This window comes from Canis aureus, chromosome 32 (assembly GCF_053574225.1).
Source record: "Canis aureus isolate CA01 chromosome 32, VMU_Caureus_v.1.0, whole genome shotgun sequence".
Taxonomy (NCBI): Eukaryota; Metazoa; Chordata; class Mammalia; order Carnivora; family Canidae; genus Canis; species Canis aureus.
In genome coordinates this window covers 43414798-43433563 of record NC_135642.1, presented here as the reverse complement: position 1 = coordinate 43433563, position 18766 = coordinate 43414798, and the positions used below count along the sequence as shown (strand labels likewise).

General features: G+C 63.6%; 1 protein-coding gene across 1 annotated transcript in view; it reads right to left on the bottom strand.

The window, feature by feature from the left end:
* The window catches only part of LOC144303269 (uncharacterized), a 49223-nt gene extending 35865 nt beyond the window's left edge, over positions 1–13358 (bottom strand). Inside the window, exons 1-2 of the mRNA XM_077881209.1 lie at positions 13298–13358; positions 12451–12728 (exon numbers count right to left, since the gene is read on the bottom strand). Of these exons, the coding sequence (XP_077737335.1) occupies positions 12451–12728; positions 13298–13358 (339 nt within the window). The remainder of the gene's footprint in view (positions 1–12450; positions 12729–13297) is intronic.
* Between the last annotated feature and the right edge of the window lie 5408 nt (positions 13359–18766).

Genomic DNA, 18766 nt, shown 5'->3' with positions numbered 1-18766 from the left:
AGGCGGCCTTCGACCCAGTGTCAAATGCCCCCACCTCACCTGCCTGCAGAGATGGGGCAAAGCCATCCGATTCCCACCTGCTGTGCGGCCCAGGCCGCCCCTCAGGTCACCTGCAGGGTCAGAGGCCCGCAGGCTCCTACCTTGTGAAGGGCCTTGAGGGGGTGAGGGCAGTCAAACCTGGGTGACCACTGCAGCAGACGGCGAGGAACCGGATGCCTGTCCTGGGGGCCCTCACCCGGGTCCAGGAAGGGTGGGGGCCTCTCGCCACAGCACGAGCAGAGGAGCCGAGCACCGGGGCTGGGGTCCTCTCCCTTGTCTGCCTCAAAACCACGCTGCCATCCTCATCACCCCCCGGGCTCCAGGACCTGCCTCTCAGCACCCCCTCCTCCCCCATCCCTACTGCTGGCTCCCCTCCTCACCCTCGGGACCTCGTCCAAAGTCCCCACCCCCATGGAAAGCCCTTCCAGGCAACTTGGGCCCACGGGGCAGCCTCCCCGCCTCCCCTCCTCTCCAGCCTGACTCCACCCTCTGGGCTCCAGTGCTCACCACCCACCCCTACCCCTACCCCCACCCCACCCTGTCTTTATACAGGTTTTCCTGTCTGGAATTGCCTCCTCCCTGGCCCCGTCCACCTGTCTCCCTCCCCCGCTCAGGATGCAGCCCAGGCAGCTTTCTGCACTCCCCCCCACCCCACGCCCCTAGTACCCCAGGAGCCACCTGCCCTAGGACTCCTAGGACTCGGTAACGCGGCAAATGTGCTGGCCTGGCGGGTCCTGTCCACTCGCTGACTCTCGAGGCCGCCCCGCGCCCCAGGGCCTGGCAAGGTGCCCGGCTCACAGCGCTGCTACCGATCAGCCAACTGAGCTAAACGGAGCGCGGCCGGCGGGTCAGGCTCTGTGCTGGGTGCCGGGGATGCACAGGCCCTGGAGCTGCTGCCAGGGGAGGTGCCACAGAACGTCTCTTGGAAGAATGACACACGAGCACCTTCTAAATGGGGAAACCGAGGACCAGAAAGGCAAAGGGCCCTCTCCAAGGATGCTTCTGCTTCCCCAGCCCACATCTCTCCTCTCTTCCGTTTCTCTCCTAGAATCTTAGCAGCCGTGAGAAGGAACTCAAAATGAAAGGTTAGGGAAAAAAAAAAAAAGGAAGAAGAAAATGTGGTGGATTTTCCCCCTTTCTCCATAATGTAAAGAAAATTGCTTTTGCCAACTATCACAGCTTAAAAGCAATTAGAGTTTTTGGAGGGGACTCTGGGCACAAGCAGACGTGAGAGAGTGAGCGCCCAGCACAGAATTTTTCCAGCATTCGTTTGTATCAAGCAAAAGGGAAAAAAGGTGTTAAAAGCAGCAATTTCCACAGCAGAGATGGTGAGATAAAATATTTACAGCCTCCAAGGGAGGGGCCTGGGAGGGGCAGGGACCCCCAGCTCCCCACCCTCACTCCACGCTCTGGGAGACTGGAGAAAGGGAGAGCAAAGAACAGAGACAGGGAAAGATGAACCCCCCACGGCCCTCGGCCTCTCCTGGCGGAGGGGAGAAGCCTCCAGATGCCCTCTGCTCTCTCGCCCTGCCCACCGCCCACGGCCCACGGCCAGTAACCAGCCCAGCCCCTAGACAGCCACCCCCCAAGCCTCAGACGTGACCGGAGAAGGTCCAGCGCTCCAGGCCGGCCCTGGGGGCCTGCACGGCCGGGCCTCCCCTCCACCAGGAGCCTTGCTCTGTCGGCCTCCAGGCCCAGATCAGGAGCCGGAAGGAGAGCACACCACTCCCCTGAGGAGGATACAGACCCAGAGCCGAGGACATACAGCTCTAGGATCCCCACCAGGCCTGGCCTCTGAGCCACCCCTTCCTCACCTGGACCTTCCTCCTGACCCTTGGCCTCCTCTCTCCAAACACAGAGCCTCCTTCCTAAAATCCAACTGCCCTCTTCGTAGCAGCAGCACAGACCTCGGTTCATTCCTAGGTTCAAAGGCCAGCTCCTCCGCTCACGAGCTGCGTGACCCCTGCACGTCCTGCAAGCTGAGCCTCGGCTCCCTTACCTGGGAAATGGGAATAGTAATGGCACATCCCTCCCGGGGCTGTTTTTAGGATTAAGTGAGGGAACGCATGCGAGGCACCCACACTGTGACCAACGGGGGGTGTGCAACGAACCTACCCCTGTCCTACTATGCTCAGTCCTCAACACACCTCCCCAGGCCTCGCGATGGCCCACTTAGGTGCACACGGGACCCCCACCTGATGAACGCACAGAAGGCACACGCCAGCTAGGAGCAAAGGGTGTGGGAGGCTCTGAAGGGCTTCGCACACCCCCAGAAGCCCAATCCTCAGCGCAGCACCAGGGAGCCTCTCACTTGGCTTGCCTGACGAGGATTCCTCCCAAGAAGCCTCCAGCAGAACCTCAGCACCTACCGGGCCAGGTACAGCCTCGGTTTCCTCGTCTGTAAAGCAGACTCCGGGATGTCCACCTTGCAGAGCAGCTGCAGGCACTAATAGGGGTAACACTGTTGTGCGCCCTGCCCCAGCTGCAGCAGAGTCAGTGTGGGGACGTAGGGTGGCTCTGTCCCACCTGCCCGCCCCCCAGACTCCAGGCACCGTGCTCACCCCACCCCTACAGCATTGGAAGAGCAGAGGAAAGGGCTGGGGAGGGGGTGGCGAGCACCTGCCCCCTCCTTCCTCTGACCTTCCCAGCCCACCTTCCCCACACACACGGAGGCTGAAGGTCCAGCCACAGGCTAACCGCCAGCCCAGACCCTGTCCTCCCGGCCTCACTCTTGGGGCGGAAGGGGCCCCTGACCTGCTCCATTGTACCAGGAGGGGTGATGACACAACCCAGGTCAGCAGCCCCCATCCAGCTGCTCCTCCAAGGCTGGGCTGCTTTCCTCTCCTTCCCCAACTGCAGAGAATGCACAGACTTGACGCACGTCAGGTAGCGCCACAGGACCACAGGCCAGGGGTCAGAAAGTGTTTTGATGTCTCAGTCTCTTGCTTTCCCAGGGCCCCCTCCTGCCCCACTTCCCGTCCTCAAGAAATAAGCCCAACAGTAAGCCTGGCACTGATCAGGGCTCTCCCCATTGCGGGGGCAAAGATGGGAGAAGCGCAGGCCAGTCCCAGGCCTGGATGGCTGGGCCTCAGGACACCCCCTTAAGGCCTTCTTCCTGACCCGCACACCCATCCTCCCCTCTGGTAAGTGACTAGGTGCGTGTGAACATGTGTGCGTGTGCTCAGGTGTGGGGGTGGCGCACACACGGGAGGCAGGCCCTGAGAGGGGACCCTGGGCCCCCCTGGGCTGGCTGACAGCCCTTCCCCAGCTGGGCCCGCCTCTGCCCCTTTGTGCAGCGGGAGCGCTGGTCTGCCCGAACCACGAGCCCAGAAGCAGGTGATCCTGGGATCAAGAAGCCAGACACCTGCCTATTGCCAAGACCCTATGATGCTTTACACTGTGAGCCCTGAGACAAGGGTAACCACGCCTTGTGCCTCGGCTTCCCTTCCTGAAACCCGTAGCAAGAATGGGATCGCCTCTGGGGCTGCCTTCCGGTTCCAACTTCCTCCGATTCCAAACCTGAGACCCTCTGTGATCCTTGCAAAATCAAGAGATACTAAGTCACCAACAGCAGAATAAGGAATCCCAAGCACTGTGGGTTGCTGGGGGCAGGAACCCCCGACCCCAAGGAGACAAGGAAGCCCAGCCCTGCACCTGCCCTACGCTGGCAGGAGACACCCCACCCACCCACCCGTGCAGGTGTCCCCAGGGAAGAGTGGGCCCAGCAGGAGAGCAGGAGAGCAAAGGCAGCTCCTCTGTATGGCTAGAGGCAGCCAGGGGCTCCCCCTTTTCTGCACACACGCCAGGAGCTCAGCCCTCTGCTGCCTCCCTTCCCATCTGTTCTGAGGATACAGAGGCTGTAGCCCAGCCCAGATCTCAGGCTCAGCCCCGAGCCCGTCACACACATCCCGTTCCCTCAGACACCCCCCGAGAGTCCAGACTGGGACCCTAAACCCTCCTACCGGGCCACCCCCTTGCCTTCCCCAGCGCCCCTCCAGGGCGGCTAGTAGGGGGGCAGCCCTGCTTCTCGCGCCGGTGGGAGCTCCCCTTGCTTGCATGGCCAGAGCCTCATAACATTCTCCTAAATTAAACAATAAACAAGAAGTTGTTTTAGATTTTCCTGACGCTGCAGTTCCTGATTAATCCCCGCAGCAAACAAAAGGAAGACAGCAGATTAACCTAAAAGACAGTCACTTCCTGTTCCCAGGAAGAACCCCAGCCTGAGCCAGAGGAACGCCCCCAAAAAAGGGGGGGATCCTGCTCCAGGCACCTGCCCAGCTGAGGACCACCAGGGCCATCCTCCTCCCCTCCCTACTCTGCAGTCCTGGGGGGACACCTGGGCTGACTCCTCTAGGTCCTGCCTCTCCTCCCTACCCGCCCCACCCCGGCCCCCCACCCCGCCGCTCTGTGACCTTGGACAGGCCACAGCCTCTCAGGGTTCAGCATCCTCATCTCTCAAAAACAAAATGAAAAGAAACCATATGACCAATTGAGGTTAAACAGAAATGCTCTTATTTTTTAAAAGACAGATGCTGAAATGTTTAGGGTGAAATGGCATGATGTCTACAATTTACTTTAAAATACTTTGGGGGGAAGGAAAGGATAGGGCAAAATGTGGCAAAATGTCAACAATTGTTAGATCTAGGTGAGGGTATATAAGGCTCCCTATTCTATTCTCTCTCTATCTCTCTGTGTGTTTGGAAACGTTCCTAAGAAAAAGTCAAAAAAATAAAAAATAAAAAAAGAAAGCCTCGGTGACGTGAGCCAAGAGCCCCACAAACAATGCCCCGTGCTCCTGGGGAGCCTGAAAGGCAGCTAGGTCTCTCAAGTAGGTTAAACATCCCCCCCGCCAGCTCCTTTATGTGGTTTCCCTAGAAATCGCTTTTGCACGAATTCCACAGAGTCCTAACTGCACACGGAGAGGCCTCAGCACATCCAGGAGCCAGACACAGCACTTGGGCGAGGCAACCGTCCTCTCCCCCGCCCCCCGCCGCCGCCCCCCACCTGCCATCTCCCTGTCCCTTCTGCAGAGCAGAAGTCCTCCCGGGGCCCGGAGGCTGGGGACTGTGATGCTAGCTCGGTCCTCAGGTGGTCACCGCCCTCTCCCAGCCTCAGAAGGCCCCCACCCATTAAGCACCAGGGAGGACAAGTCAGCAACGGCCTGGCCATCCCACTCAAAGGCACAGGGTTGCCCTACGAAGAGGCTGAGATCCCCGCCTAATGGATGGGATCGCGGAGCTTCAGGGCCAGATGAGCCTGGAGGCCGACCCGAGAAGGCAGGGACGGAGGGAGGCAGGAGTGAGCAAGACTGTACCCCAGTCACCCCTCCTCTCCAGCCCTCCACCCCCACCCTGGCGGCTCAAATGGTAGCCTGCACCCCCTTTTCTCTGGCTCTTCTCTATGGAGCATCCAGGGCGGGAGTGAACAACCGTGGTCACAATCTCCCAGCCAGGCCCCGCCGACCCACGCCAACGCCGTGGGCCCACCTCTACCGACCGAGGGTGGAGGAGCTATCAGGGCCCCAAATAATCGATCGCCAATCGCCGAACGCCATGCAATTCACTGGGGAGACTTATGTGCGGCCAGTGACGGGGCGCCGCCGCCCCAGCCCGGTGGAGCCTCCGGGGGCAGGAAGGGCTGTGTCTGCGGGGAGCACCTCAGCCGAAAAGCCGCCCATCACTCAGGTGCCTTCCCAGTAGATGCCCTGGCCTTGCCTGCGTCCCCGGGCCCGGGAGGCAGGACCCAGCGGCACCTGAAGGACGCACCTCATTCCTCTGAGCCCATCTGGCCCCAGCTGCCCGGACTCGCCAGGGACCCCAGGACGGATACACTCCGCCCCTGCCACCAAGGCATTCCCGGGCCATGAAGGGACATAAACCACCGTGGGTCACGGGCCTCCCGAACGCTAGGCCTTGCATACAGCAGGTGCACAGCTCGGAGGAGAAAGCAACTACCTCGAGCCGGGGATTTACACACGGCACGTGGGCTGAGTCCCGAGGCGGGTGGGACCTGCAGGAAGGCCCCCCGGGAGGGAAAGCCACAGCCAGTCCTGGGAGGAAGGAAAGCCACAGTGCCCGCGAGAGGGACGGCGGGTGGCATCCGGCCGAGCGCACAGAGGAGCCGGAGGGAGGTGGCTGGGCGGAGGGCCGGAGCCCCGGAAGGTGCCGCGTGCCAGCGTGGGCCAGCGTGGGCCTAGGAGTGCGCGCTCCCTGCGGCTGCACGGCCCTGGGGGGTGGCGGGGGCTGGCTTGCTCCTCTCTGTCCCCGCAGAAGCGACGGCCGCAGCCCGCACAGCCAGGCCCAGGAGCAGCGCCCACGAGTGAATCACTGGACCATCACAGGACCATCAGCTGCAGGACGGCGACCCCCGCATCCGTGTGGAGCAGCGTGTTTGTAGAAAAATCTGTGTTTATGGTTGAGCCTCAGAAACAGCCGTGGGAGGCGGGCCCGGAGATGCCCATCCCCAGTTTACAGAGAGGGAAGCCAGGGCCCCAAGAGGGCCAGACGCGGACGGGCCGAGGTCGCAGCACGGGCCGGGGGAGAGCCTGCGCCCTCCCACCGCCCCCAGAAGGCTGAGCCCTGCGGCCCGAGCGCGGTCCAGGCCTCTACACTCCTCTCTACTCCGGCCTGGAGGGCGACGGAGGGATGCTGCCCCACGGGGTGGCACCCACAGCACCCCGGCTGCGACCAGCTGCTTGTCACCCTGAGGGCTGTCCCAGGATCTGCGACCAAGGCAGGAACTGCCAGGCTCGGTCCACACGGGCTTCGCTGAAGACAGACCCCCTCGTCCCCAGCCTCTCCCACCAGGTTTGGGAGGAACACCCGTGAGCAAGCGTCCTGGACCACGAGTCCAGAAACCGGGCAACTCACGGGCCGGCTCTGGAGAGTCCCTTGCCGGTGTCCTCATCTGCGGCAGGGCCGGGCTCTCGCCTACCGTGCAGCCCCGCCGCGAGGTCTGAACGAGGGAAGGAGCACAGATACGGAAAACCACAAAGTGCATTTTGTTCTGGAAAATAGTAATAGGGTTTCCCTCTACTTCAGGACTCACTTCCCTCTCCCAGCAGAGAACACACACGAACCAACACTTGCTGAGATTCTTGGACGCATCAGGCTAGAGCCGCTACACGTGTTCCTTCCGGGTACGCCAACGCCGCGCCTACGAGGTGGGTATCCTTCTCCCAGGCTACAGATGAGGAAACCGAGGCTCAGGAAAGTGAAGGGCCTTGCCTGAGCTCACCCAGTGTGGAAGCAGCTAAGCCAGGATTCAAACCCAGGTCCACGCCCAGGCCCTTTAACCACACTAGGCTGATTCCGGGGACCCATCTCCACATCAGATGCACTGTAGCACCCCACGACCTGAGGGCCGCAGGGCCGTCAGAGCTGGGTGGGGCATGCAGGGTGGCTGGCACAGCTGGCCTGGACTAATTGGATCAGCCCTGGGCATGAAGCCGCCTGTCTGACTGCCCTGGCAGATGGGTGCTAGGACTGGGCCATCTGCCAAGACCCAACGTGGACACTGAGGTTCCATTCTGGCCTCCCCCACCCTGACCCTGATGGCTGGCAGTGCCCACATAGATCCAGAAGGCCAGGATGGCAGCCGCTAACCCTCCTTCAGCGGCTGGTGCCTCCCCTATGTGGCCATATGGCCCCATATGCTCCCTGACAGCTGGACTGCCGAACCAACTGCCCGAGGACGTCTCCTGCAGAGGCCTCGAGGCCCTGGCCACGCCACCCACCCCTGCCCAGCAGGCCACAGGCCCAGCCGGGAAAACCCCAAGCCGGAACGCCCTGCCCCCAACCTGATCTGCCACCTCATTCAAGTCGCCCCCCTGCTCCCTGGGCCTCAAACTCTTCCTCTGTCAGACGGCAGTGTGACCAGCCCTCGACCCCGTCTCTTGGTAGCCCACTTCGAAGGTCACAGACTTCCACCCAAACTCACCCCAGGTCTCCGGGGAGACACATTTACCCATTTTACAGACATAGAAACAGAGGTCCGGGGGATCTCAGGGACCTGCTCACGCGCACACAGTGGGAGGGCCAGTACTAGGGGCTGCATCCTACGAGTCCTGGACACCTGACACCTCCCTATGCCCCGTGACATACTCGAGGCCTTGCCCAACCCTGGAAGGATGGCCTACGGTGCAGCACCCGGCTCCTACCCCAGGCCAAATCTCTCCATCCTCTTGGGGTGGGAAGCCAGGCCCCGCCCCTTGGCCACCCTCAGAAGATGCACTGGGGCCTGTCCCCGCTGCTGCCCTCACGACCAGCCCGATTCCCACCCAGGCGGCCTCAGGACCGCCTCCCTGCCTCTGGCTCTCGGGCCAACCCCTCCCACAGCCACCAGAGGGAGCGGTTTAAATCACCAACCTCCAGCACTTCAACCCTGCAACCCCCAATATGGAATCAGCTCTCACTCCTCAGTCGGGCAGTCAGGATCCTCCTGTCTCATGCCAACCTGCTCCGTGCGTGCTACGCCCCTGCACGAACTACTGCATTGCAAACACGTTCCACCCAGGCCTGGTGCTTCCCGCCACGGCGCCATGCTAGGACTGTGCCATCTGCCTGGAAAGCCCTCGCTGGTTCATGTTCTCCATTCATTCGTGTAGTCAACGTATTTACTGAGCTTCTACCAAGTGCCAGAAACATCCGAACAGGTCAAAATGCACCAGCCTCCCAATCCACCTGCGATAACCAGCCACCAACCCCTCTCGTGTACCTCTGCAGCTGCCCAGCCCACTCGGTCTCATACCCAGGGGTGGGGGTGGATACCTGCGTCCCCTTTCAGAGCCCAACCAGGGAAGGACCCAGGCTTGTCATCAGAATCCCCAGTGCTCAGTCTGGGCCTCAAACCAGGAAATGCCCCTAAACGTGGAGTGAGCCCCCACTGCGGGATTCTAGGCAATGGTTCAGTCCTAGAACGGTTCAAGGAATAAGCCCGAGGCATGGTTCTCAAGAGCAGACGTCTGCACCCCAGAAGCCTGTGGAGGAGATTCTGGGTGGCCAGAGTGGCTCCCAGTTCCCCCAAAAGGAGGCTTGAGTGGTCAGGGGACTCTCCCCCACAAATCACCCCAAGGCTCAGCCCACCCAACGACTTATCACTGAATTTATTAGAATATAATATCTTTCTAATGTAAAACATCCCGATGGCAGGGTCAGGGACTCGCTGGACAGCAAAAGGAGGGGCCACGCTGGACAGGAGGTTTGAGGGGGAGCGGCTCTTCCCGGAACAGGCAGCGACTAGGGGCTGGGAGCACCTGGCTGCGAGTCACACCCCTGATAGCACAGACCACGGGCCAAAGGGGTACCCTGCTCTCTCCCTCCCCCTGGCCTGCAACCCCAAACGGTGGGCTTAGCCTGCAAGAATCCTTTGGTGGGAAGGGGGCCAGAAGAACCAGGGTGCGGCCTCAGGCGGGCCTGGATGGCAGGGGTGGGACCAAGTGGGCACCTGGCCACGCTCCAGCCACCTGGGTGTCAGCCGGAGCATCAGTGGACACACAGGAAGGCAAAAGTCCAGAGCTCAGGGAGCCATATGGGGATGGAGAGGGAGAGAGAGAGACAAAAGAAACAATGGGAAAGAAAGGCCACTGAGCGAGAGCAGGGCAGAAGGGGACTGGGAGAGGCAGGGCGAGGCTCCCTGAGCATGAAGCCAGCAAAGAGGCTGAAGGGTCCAATGGCACCCCAACCCCAGAAGGAGCTCTGGTCACTCCTGGGCAACAGTTCTCCCCGCCAACGTGGCCCTGGGAATGAGTCCCGGCTGCCATCAGGTCAGCACGAGGTGGGGGGGCGGGTCACAGAAGCCTGAGTGGGGCTGAGAGCTACTCTAGCTTCCTGGACCTAAGGTGGGCCACCTGGGAAGGAAGTGGTCCCAAGAGCCACCAGACTCCACTCCCCCCAGTGCACATTTACACCTCTGTGGGGGAACCCATTTCCCTTCGAGTGAGCTCCCTGGCCCGCCTGGGGCTCTAGGATGGAGATCTCTAAAGGCCAGGAAGGATTCCAGGGCCCATGCAGGAGGGCAATGCCAGGGCCTAGCCTAGGGTGCTGGGGTGGGGGTGGGGGTACCCTTCCGACCCCCAGAACGATACCGACATCCCAGTGCTGAGCTCCACAGAAGCCAGGTTTGCAAACCAGCAAGCAGAGCCCGGGAAGACCCTGGCCCCAAATCCAGGAAGCAAAGGTTAAGGAAGCCGGGATCAAGAGGCGCCGGAAGTCAAGGCAGGGAGAACGAGGCCAAGAGTGGCTGTGCCCACGTTCCTGCCCACCCGGGAGGGCGCTGGTCACAGGCGGCAGGACAGCTGCCCCAGGAGACTCCAGCGGCAGGCAGCCGGCCCCCTGCTGCCTGCGTGCCCTCGCAGACCCTGCCCACCGCACCAAGACCCGGGGCTAAAGGGTGCCTTCCCGGCGCCAGGGGCTACCCTGACCCTAGAGTCCTCCTCGCTCCGTCTCTGCCCAAAACCCTCCTCTGTGAAATGGAGCAGAAACGTGCCCACGGGCCTTGCGTTCTCGCAAGGGGCTGATGGATTCCAGGGGGATGAGCAAGCGGGGGCAAGGCTTAAGCCTGAAAAGTGCTCAAACAAAATCTTACCATCCCCCCGAGAGCCGGGTAGGTCCTAGTCCAGCATCACACCCGACCCGCTGACTGGCTTCTGACCCCCACCGGCTCCCACGCTGAGCCCCGGGGGAGAGCACGGAGCAAGGGCGGCTGGGGAACCCGGCTGCTCTGACCCAGAAACCCAAGCTGGAAGGATGGATTCAAGGGGCAATCAGGGAAGACTTCCCAGGGGAGGAAGAACCTGCCCTGGAAGCAAGGAGCGTTTGTAGAGGGACAGTCCTGGCCCCCGACGCTTCCTTAGGCCTCTCCCGGCGGCGGGGGCCTCTGGTCCACCCTCTCGGGGGCACCGTGCAGGACCGGTCTTGTGCAGGGGTAGGGCTGCCATGTGGGGAGGGGGCCTAGGAAGTCCCGTGCGGCGGCCAGCACCGGCTGGGAGGGGCAGGAGCGTGGGGGGGCTCCAGCGTGGAAGGGGCGGGGGCACGGTGGGGGCACAGCCGCGCTACCCGGGAGAGCGCGCGGGGGCACGTCTGCAAGCAAAGCGGGCACGGGGACGGGGATGGGGTCGGGGACGGGGACGGGGACGGAGACGAGGACGGGGATGGGGACGGGGACGGGGATGAGGATGGGGACGGGGCGGGTACGGGGATGAGGATGAGGATGGGGACGGGGCGGGGACGGGGATGAGGACGAGGACGGGGATGGGAACGGGGACGGGGATGGGGCCAGAGATGGGAACGAGGACGGGGCCGGGGACGGGGCCGGGGACGGGGCCGGGGACGAGGACGGGACCGGGGATGGGAACGGGGATGGGGACGAGGACGGGGACGCGGACGCGGGCGCCCCCCCAGGGGCCGAGGCGGGCCAGGTCCAGCGACCACCGCCCCCCCCCGCGGTCCCACCCGTCCGGCCGCCGGTCCCCGCAGCAGCAGGCGCGGGCGCACACGGCCAGGCGGGCACGTCTCCGCGCTCCCCGCCCCAAGCCCCGCGCCCTCGGCCCCGCTGCACAGACGACCTTGCGGCCCCGCCCGACCCCGCCGGAGTCACCGGAGCCCGGGCCCGGGAGCCGGCGGGGCGGAGCGCGGCCGCGGCGGAGGGGGGCGCCCCGGGCCCTCGCTGCGGGCGCTGTCCCCCGGGGCGCGCGGCCGGAGCCCCGCCCTGGGCCCCCCTCCCCTCCCCCCTGCCCCGAGCGGCTCCGAGTCGCGGGGTCGGCGGGGCCGGCGGGGCGGCGCGGCGGGCGGGCGAGCGGGCGGGAGCGCGGTCACGCACCCGGGGAGCGGGCGCCCCTCCGTCCCCGCGCGCCCCCGCCCCCGCCCGCGCGCCCCCCGCGCCCCACCCCCACCGCGGCCCGCGGCTCCCGCCCAATCAGAGGCCGCGCACGCGGCGCCGCCGCCGGGCACCCCCCGCGCCCCGGCCTGCGCCCCCGCGGCCCCCGCCCGCCGCCGCCCGGCCCGGCCCGGCCCGGCCGCTCTCACCGTCCGGGGCGCGCACCGGGCGCGCCGCTCCGCTCCGGGCCCGCATCCCCCGGCTCCGGCTCCCGCTCCGGCTCCGGCTCCGGCTCGGGGTCCGCTCCGCAGGGCTCGGCTCCGCGGCGGCGGCGAGGCGGGAGGGCGTGCGCGCGTGTCCGTGCGCGCGCCGCGTGTGCGTGGGGCGGGAGGGCCCGGCTCCGGCTCCGGCTCCGGCTCCGGCTCCCCGGCGCCCCCGCGCGCCCCCGCGCCCCGCGCCGCCCAGCCCCGAGCGCGCCGCCCCCGCCCCCGCCCCCGCCCCCGCCCCGGGCACCCGCGCCCCCCGCGCCCCCCGCGCCCCGCGCGCCCCCCGCGCGCCCCGCCCCGCCTCTCCCCGAGCCTCCCGCCCTCCGCGCACCTGCTCCGCGCCCTGTCCGCCGCCTCCCCGCCGTCCGTCCGTCTGCCCGTCGCCGCCCCCGCCGCCCCTCGCATCCCCGCAGGACCCGGGGCGCCGCCCGCCGCCCGCCGCCCAGCCCGGGTCGGTCCGGGTCCGGGAGCTCCGCGGGCCGCTGGGGCTCCGGCTCCGGCTCCGGCCTGGCGGCGGCTGAGCATCGCGCCCGGGCTTAAAGGGACAGCGGCCCGGGAGCGCCCGCCCCGCCCGGCCGCAGGTGGGACCCCGGGAGGGCGCGTCGGGCCCTGCTGAGGACACCTGCCGCGCGGAGGGCAGGGTGGAGGACGGCGACCCTCCCGCGGGGTGACCTTGGACAAACCCTGCCTCCCTCGGGCCCCGTGTACCCTCCCCTGGAAGGACGTCGGCTCACTTCGTCTCCGAGGCCGACACCGGGCAGGATCCCACCCAGACGGAGGCCCCAGGCCGCCGGGGGCACCCAGGCACCCCGAGTCCCGCCCACTCTGAGGCTACACTCCTGGGCCCCCGCACCCTCACCCGCTCACCGGGCCTGGGCCGCCCCCTCCTTCTCTGATCTTTCTCTCCTCCCTCGTCCGGGAACCAAGGCAAAGTTGAGAGGTACGAGGGCGCACAGGGACCCCACAGAGGCCGCGGAACTCCTTCACAGCCAAGACCTCCCTGGACCCTCCTGACCCCCCGGGACGTGAAGTTCCAGGTCACCCCTAGGGCTCCCCGGCAGGCCTGCAGCATGAGCCTTTCATCTTCTGTGTCCCCCACACCTACTTCCACCCCACAGGGTCGCTCGCCCTCCTTCCTCCACAGAGGGATACGTTTTGCCCATTTGCTTACTAAGTACCTATCGTGTGCCGCATCCTATTATGCACCAGGTACTGAGAACACAGGTGGTTTCCACACATGCCCCCCCTTAAAACAAAAAATGAAACAACAGGGGACGCCTGGGGGGCTCAGCAGTTGCAGATCAGCCTTCAGCCCAGGGCATGATCCTGGGTCCCGGGATCAAGTCCTGCCTCAGGCTCCCTGTAGGGAGCCTGCTTCTCCGTCTGCCTGGGTCCCTCTCTCTCTCTCTGTGTCTCTCATGAATGAATAAATAAAAATAAATATTAAAAAAAAATGAAAGAACAGGCGGTATAATGGAGCTTTTAGGGATGGAGGAAGTCCAGGAAAGCTTCTGGAGGAGGCGACATTGAAGGCAGTTATTGAAGGACGGCGAGGAGTTGGCCGGGCAGAAAGCTACCGAAAGGGCAGCCCAGGCCGGGAGAAGAGCACTTGCAAAGAGCCGCAGTGGAGGATGAGGACGGGTGGTGACGGGGCAGCGGAGAAGCCGGGAGAGCCTTGATTGAGGAGCTTTGACTTTCCCCGGGCCTCGGCGGGGCTGCCACCTCGCCACCCTAGGCCAAGGGCTCCCAGATCAGGAGCTTTGGAAGCTCTCCTCCTAGACCCGCTCCCAGCCCCTGCGCCCAGGGCCACCGCCAGATGCAGCACAGCCTCCCCCTGCTGACCGGAGCTGGAAGTCGGAGCGCGGGCTTCTGTGCGGCCGTGATGGGAGTCGGGAGGGCCAGGTCTGGGCACCCAAGTGCCCTGCAAAGACCCCATGCCAGGCACACCCAGTGCCTCTTCCAGCCTCGGTGTCCTCCTCTGTACAATGGGCCACCAAAGAGGTTGGTGAAGAATTTGTTAAGAATGATGCACACAGGAACACCTGGGTGGCACAGTCCGATGAGGGGTCTACTCTGGGTTTCACCTCACATCGTGACCTCAGGGTCGTGAGATCGAGCCCCGTGTCGGCTCCCTGCTCAGTGAAGACTCTGCTTAAGACTCTCCCCTCTTCTCCTCCTCCTCTTTCTCCTCTTCTTCCTCTCTCTCCCTCTCAAATAAATAAATAAATCTTGAGGGGGGAAAAAAAAAAGATGGGTTCCTGAGTGGCTCAGTTAAGCACCTGACTCTTAGTTTGGGCTCAGGTCATGATCACGCAGCCTCGTGTCAGGCTCTGCGCTCAGTGCAGAGTCACCTTGAGATTCTCTTTCCCTCTTTCTCTTGCTCTGTCAAACAAATAAACAAAATCTGGAAGAAGAAGAAGAAGAAGAAGGAGGAGGAGGAGGAGGAGGAGGAGAAGGAGAAGGAGAAGAAGAAGAGGAAGAAGAAGAGGAGGAGGAGGAGGAAGGAGGAGGAGGAGAAGAATGCGCAGGAACGACCCAGCACACAGTAGGTGTTCAGCGAGTGTCTTTCTTCCCCAACCTGAGCTTGGCTCCACGGCCTGGCCCAAAGGCCCTTGCCATCTTCCTATCCCCTCCTTTCCCGACCTTTTCTCTTCTGCCTTCGCCCCAGACTTTCTGGGGCCTCAGGAGAGATGAGCTCACGGCTGTTGCCTGCTCCGGCTCCACACACCCCCTGAGGAGTCTTCCCAGGGCCTCCAGGTGGCCCCCAGGGGGGCCAGAGACAAACAGCCTTTCCCCAGAGGGCCTGACATCCAAGCAGAGCAACAATTCCAGTCCGTTTCTCCCACTTCACTGTTCTGGGAGCCACGCGGCCTTTGCGCCTCTCCCCCCAGCCCTGCTGGGCAACGTCAGATAAGCAGCATGCCCTCTCTGAGCCCGACCTCCTCCTTAAGTATGGGGGCAAGCACGTGAGCCCCAGAGGGGCAACTAAACGTGACCGTAAGTCACTTGTTTTCCCTCAGCAGCCCCAGGCCTCAGCCCTCTATCCGAGAGTTTTACCCAGAGGCAGGCAGGTACAGAGGTCCCTTTGGGACCCCCTTGGATCCTGCCCTGTGCGCAGGACAGGACCTGTTGCCACCTCCGGCTCCCAGCAGGCTTCGCAGAGAGGCACGGCACTAATAATGAACAGACCCACTCGGAGGAATCAGTGTCCCGCTAGCGCAGCAGCGACTGGGGGCAGGGGCCAGAGGCTGGGGAGGCCAGCGTGGGCAGCCCATGAAGGAGCTGCCGCACCGGACCCTGGGGGCGGGTGCCTCCTGCCCCGAGGGCTGGGTCCGTGCCCCTGCAGATGCCTGCCCAGGGCCCCTCTGCTCTCTTCGGCTATCTCCGTAGGCCGGTGGGGGAGACCTTGGCAGTGTCCCAGACCCCATCACCAAGCCAGATCCAGCCGGGGCTGAGTGACCCGCATGGAGTCCCCGGAGGCCGCGGGCATTTCCAGGCTGCCCCTCAGCCAAGCCCAGCGGCCTGAGTCAGGCTGAAAATAGGGTCACCAAAGATTCAGGGAACTGCCCCCCCCCCCACCAGGCTATCTCCTTGCATCTCACATCCCCACCTCCCCACCTCCAGCCTTTGCCCACAGATGCCTACGTACCGCTTGGCTGACACATCCCATCCACCTCTCAAGTCCTTCTACCCCTAAACAGCCTTCCTCAACGGCCCCCTACCCACCCCAACCTCTCCTCCTCTTTGCTCTTAACTGACCACATGTCGGGAGTCTTCATTCACAAGTTCGTCCTCACACTGATCCTGGCGTCACATCGTTCCCATTTCGGAGACGAGAAAACCAAGGTCCGATGTGAAGTTCCAGGATTTTAAGTGAGAGCTGTTGTTCTTCATTCTTTCCACAAACACTTCTTTTAAAGATTTTATTTATTTATTCGTGAGAGATGCAGAGAGAGGCAGAGACACAGGCAGAGGGAGAAGCAGGCTCCACGCAGGGAGCCCGACATGGGACTTGATCCCGGGACTCCAGGATCACGCCCTGAGCCAAAGGCAGGGCTGAGCCACCCTGGTGTCCCTCCACAAACATCTATCGAGGACTTCCTCGCTGCCGGGTGCTGTGCCAGGTTCTGGGAATACATCCCAGAGCAGTTGGAGTCTGGAGGAAGAAAGAGAATTCAAACCACCATGCAAAGAGATGTGGAATCACGCCTCAGCCAGTGCTCTGAAGAGTTGTGGGGCTAGTAGGTGGAGGCCCAGGCTGGGCTTGGGAGTCAGGAAAAGGCAGGATGTGGCATTTGACCTAGCACCAGAAGGCTGGATAGACATTAATTTTTAGGAGTAGAGGCTCCAGAAAGAGGTAATAGCATATGCAAAGGCCCTGCAGTGAGAGGAAGGAGAAAAAGCCCATGTGGTCAGAGCGTGAGAAGAGGGAATTGGAGATGGGACTGCAGGTGTCATGGGGCCAGGACAGCAGGTTCTGGTGGGCCCCATTGGGAGTAGGGAGTTTAGCCTGGTGGCTTCAAGCAGAGGACGGTGTCCCACAGCGCCTCCAACTGCCTCCCAGCCCATCACTCAGCAGCCTGCACCTACGGACCATTTCTAACCCCCTTGGCTGATGCCCAGCCCCCAGCACATGGTAGGGCATACCAGGGACCCAGACCTGACAGCCAGCTGGCAGCATGGTGGGGGGGACAGGAGACCTCAGCTCAGCTGCCACTCAGATCTAGCCAAATAACTGGGCAATACCTGCCCCGCTCTGTCCTCCGTAACTGTACAGCGGCGACTGGGCTGCTCCTCTCTGCCATCTCTGCTTGGTTCTGGTCACACACACCCTGCCACAAGGGGATGGAAAAAAGATAAAACAGCCAATGGACACCCCCGCCCTCCACCAGAGCCAGATTCTAAGTCCTGGAGGCCCCGGGCCTAGGGTCCAATTCAGCTCTTACAGGCCAACAGTGACTCCCAGACGTGTGGTGGGGGGAGTGGGTGAGGGACTGAGCGGGGGGAGAGGGAAGCCCCTTAGATACTCCATTTGGGAAGGGTTGGGGAAGATGAGCTCAGGACCGGAGGAGGCAGAAGCACGGGACCAGCAGCAGGCCCCAGGCTGAACTGGATCCTTGGGCCTTTGGTTCTCCCATCTGCGGAAGGGTATACTCTACCCCTCCTAGTCCCCGGGTAGGAGAGAGGAGAAAGGAAGCTGGAGGCTGCAGCTCTTCGGTCGGGGGCCCTGACCCCTTGTCAAGCATACCCCTGGGAACCTGACATCAGCACCGTCGGCGGAAACAGACACACACCGCAGGACGGGGGGAGGTCGGGGGTCTGGGCGGAGAGATGGGATTGGAGTCGCAGTTTGGGAGGCCAGTGGGGTACGGGGGGTGTGGGGGCCTGGGGCCTTGTGAAGCTATGGCAGGAGGAGGGGAGCAGACCCGCTATTCAGCTCCCACTCACAGAGGGCGTACTCTGGGCCAGGCCCACGGGCCCTGTCCTCGGGACCCTCCCAGGCCTCGCGCAGACAGGCACTGAACAGCCACATCCACAGAGTAAGGCCCAGGCTCCAAGTTCTGGAGTGGGCACTGGTTGGCGTGGGGGTTTAGAGGCTGGCGCGGTCGTAGAACTGAAAGTCCGGAGCCCCTAGAGCCTGGCCTTGAGCCTCAGAGGTGAGTGGGGAGCCCTGCATTCACCCAGGCTGGCGTCTGCCTGACCTGGCTCTCCCCAGATGGCCGAGGGATGGCTGCCCTTGAAGGAGCATAGGAATCCACGGGGGGGGGGGGGGGGGGGGGGGAGGAATGTGGGGGTGGGGTGGAAGGGCACAACTGGGGCCGGGTCACCTCTGATTCCCTGGCCCCGCCACACCCACCAGCCCGGGCCTGGCCACTGCCGGGGTCCGGGGAGTGTATGTTGGCTACATGGATGGTGTTCGGATGCAGAGCGGGAGGGAGGCGGGACTGCAGAAAAGTGAGAGAGCACCCACACTGTGGAGGGGGGTGCACTGCTGGGAGGTGGGAGGACGGGGGCAGGTCTGGTCACCAAGGTCCTTGGATGCCATGGGAGGACTTTGAAGGGCTTTAAGGGGAGGCAGGTGATCAGATCCGAATTCGTGGATACTCTTTCCAGGAGGTTGGGCTGGAGGGGGTGACACTGAAGGGGGAAGCCTGGAGCGGAGGCTGTGGGGTCGCCCCGGTGAGAAGGTGCAGGTGCGGTGGAGCAGTCCAAGGGTTAGACCCTTAATGAATTCAAGAGACCGGGCTTGGTGAGCGTCTGGAGGTGAAGGCAAGGGAAGCGGGGAGTCCCCAAGGCCTTTTCAGCAGAATAACGGCGGCTTAACTGTGAGCTGACTCCTGCCAGGCTCAGAGCCCTGCTCCAGGGAACCCCCTCGCCAACCTCCCTCCACGGTCTGCGGGCTGTGGAGGGCAGCACAGGGCCCTGCCCAGACCCCCGGCAGGCTGGACCCCTCCTCCCTGCTGCTGGGCAAGCGGAGGTCAGCAGCCCACAGGTGGGTGCCTTCCCCTCGGCTGAAGCGAGAGGTCCTCCCCCGAGGCTGGCCCTTCCGTGGGCAGCTGTATCCAAGGGGGGTCAGAGGGGGGCGGGGGCGAGGGGAGGCCTGACCCTCTCGCCCCAATGCAGGCCGACCTCGCAGATAGCTCAGG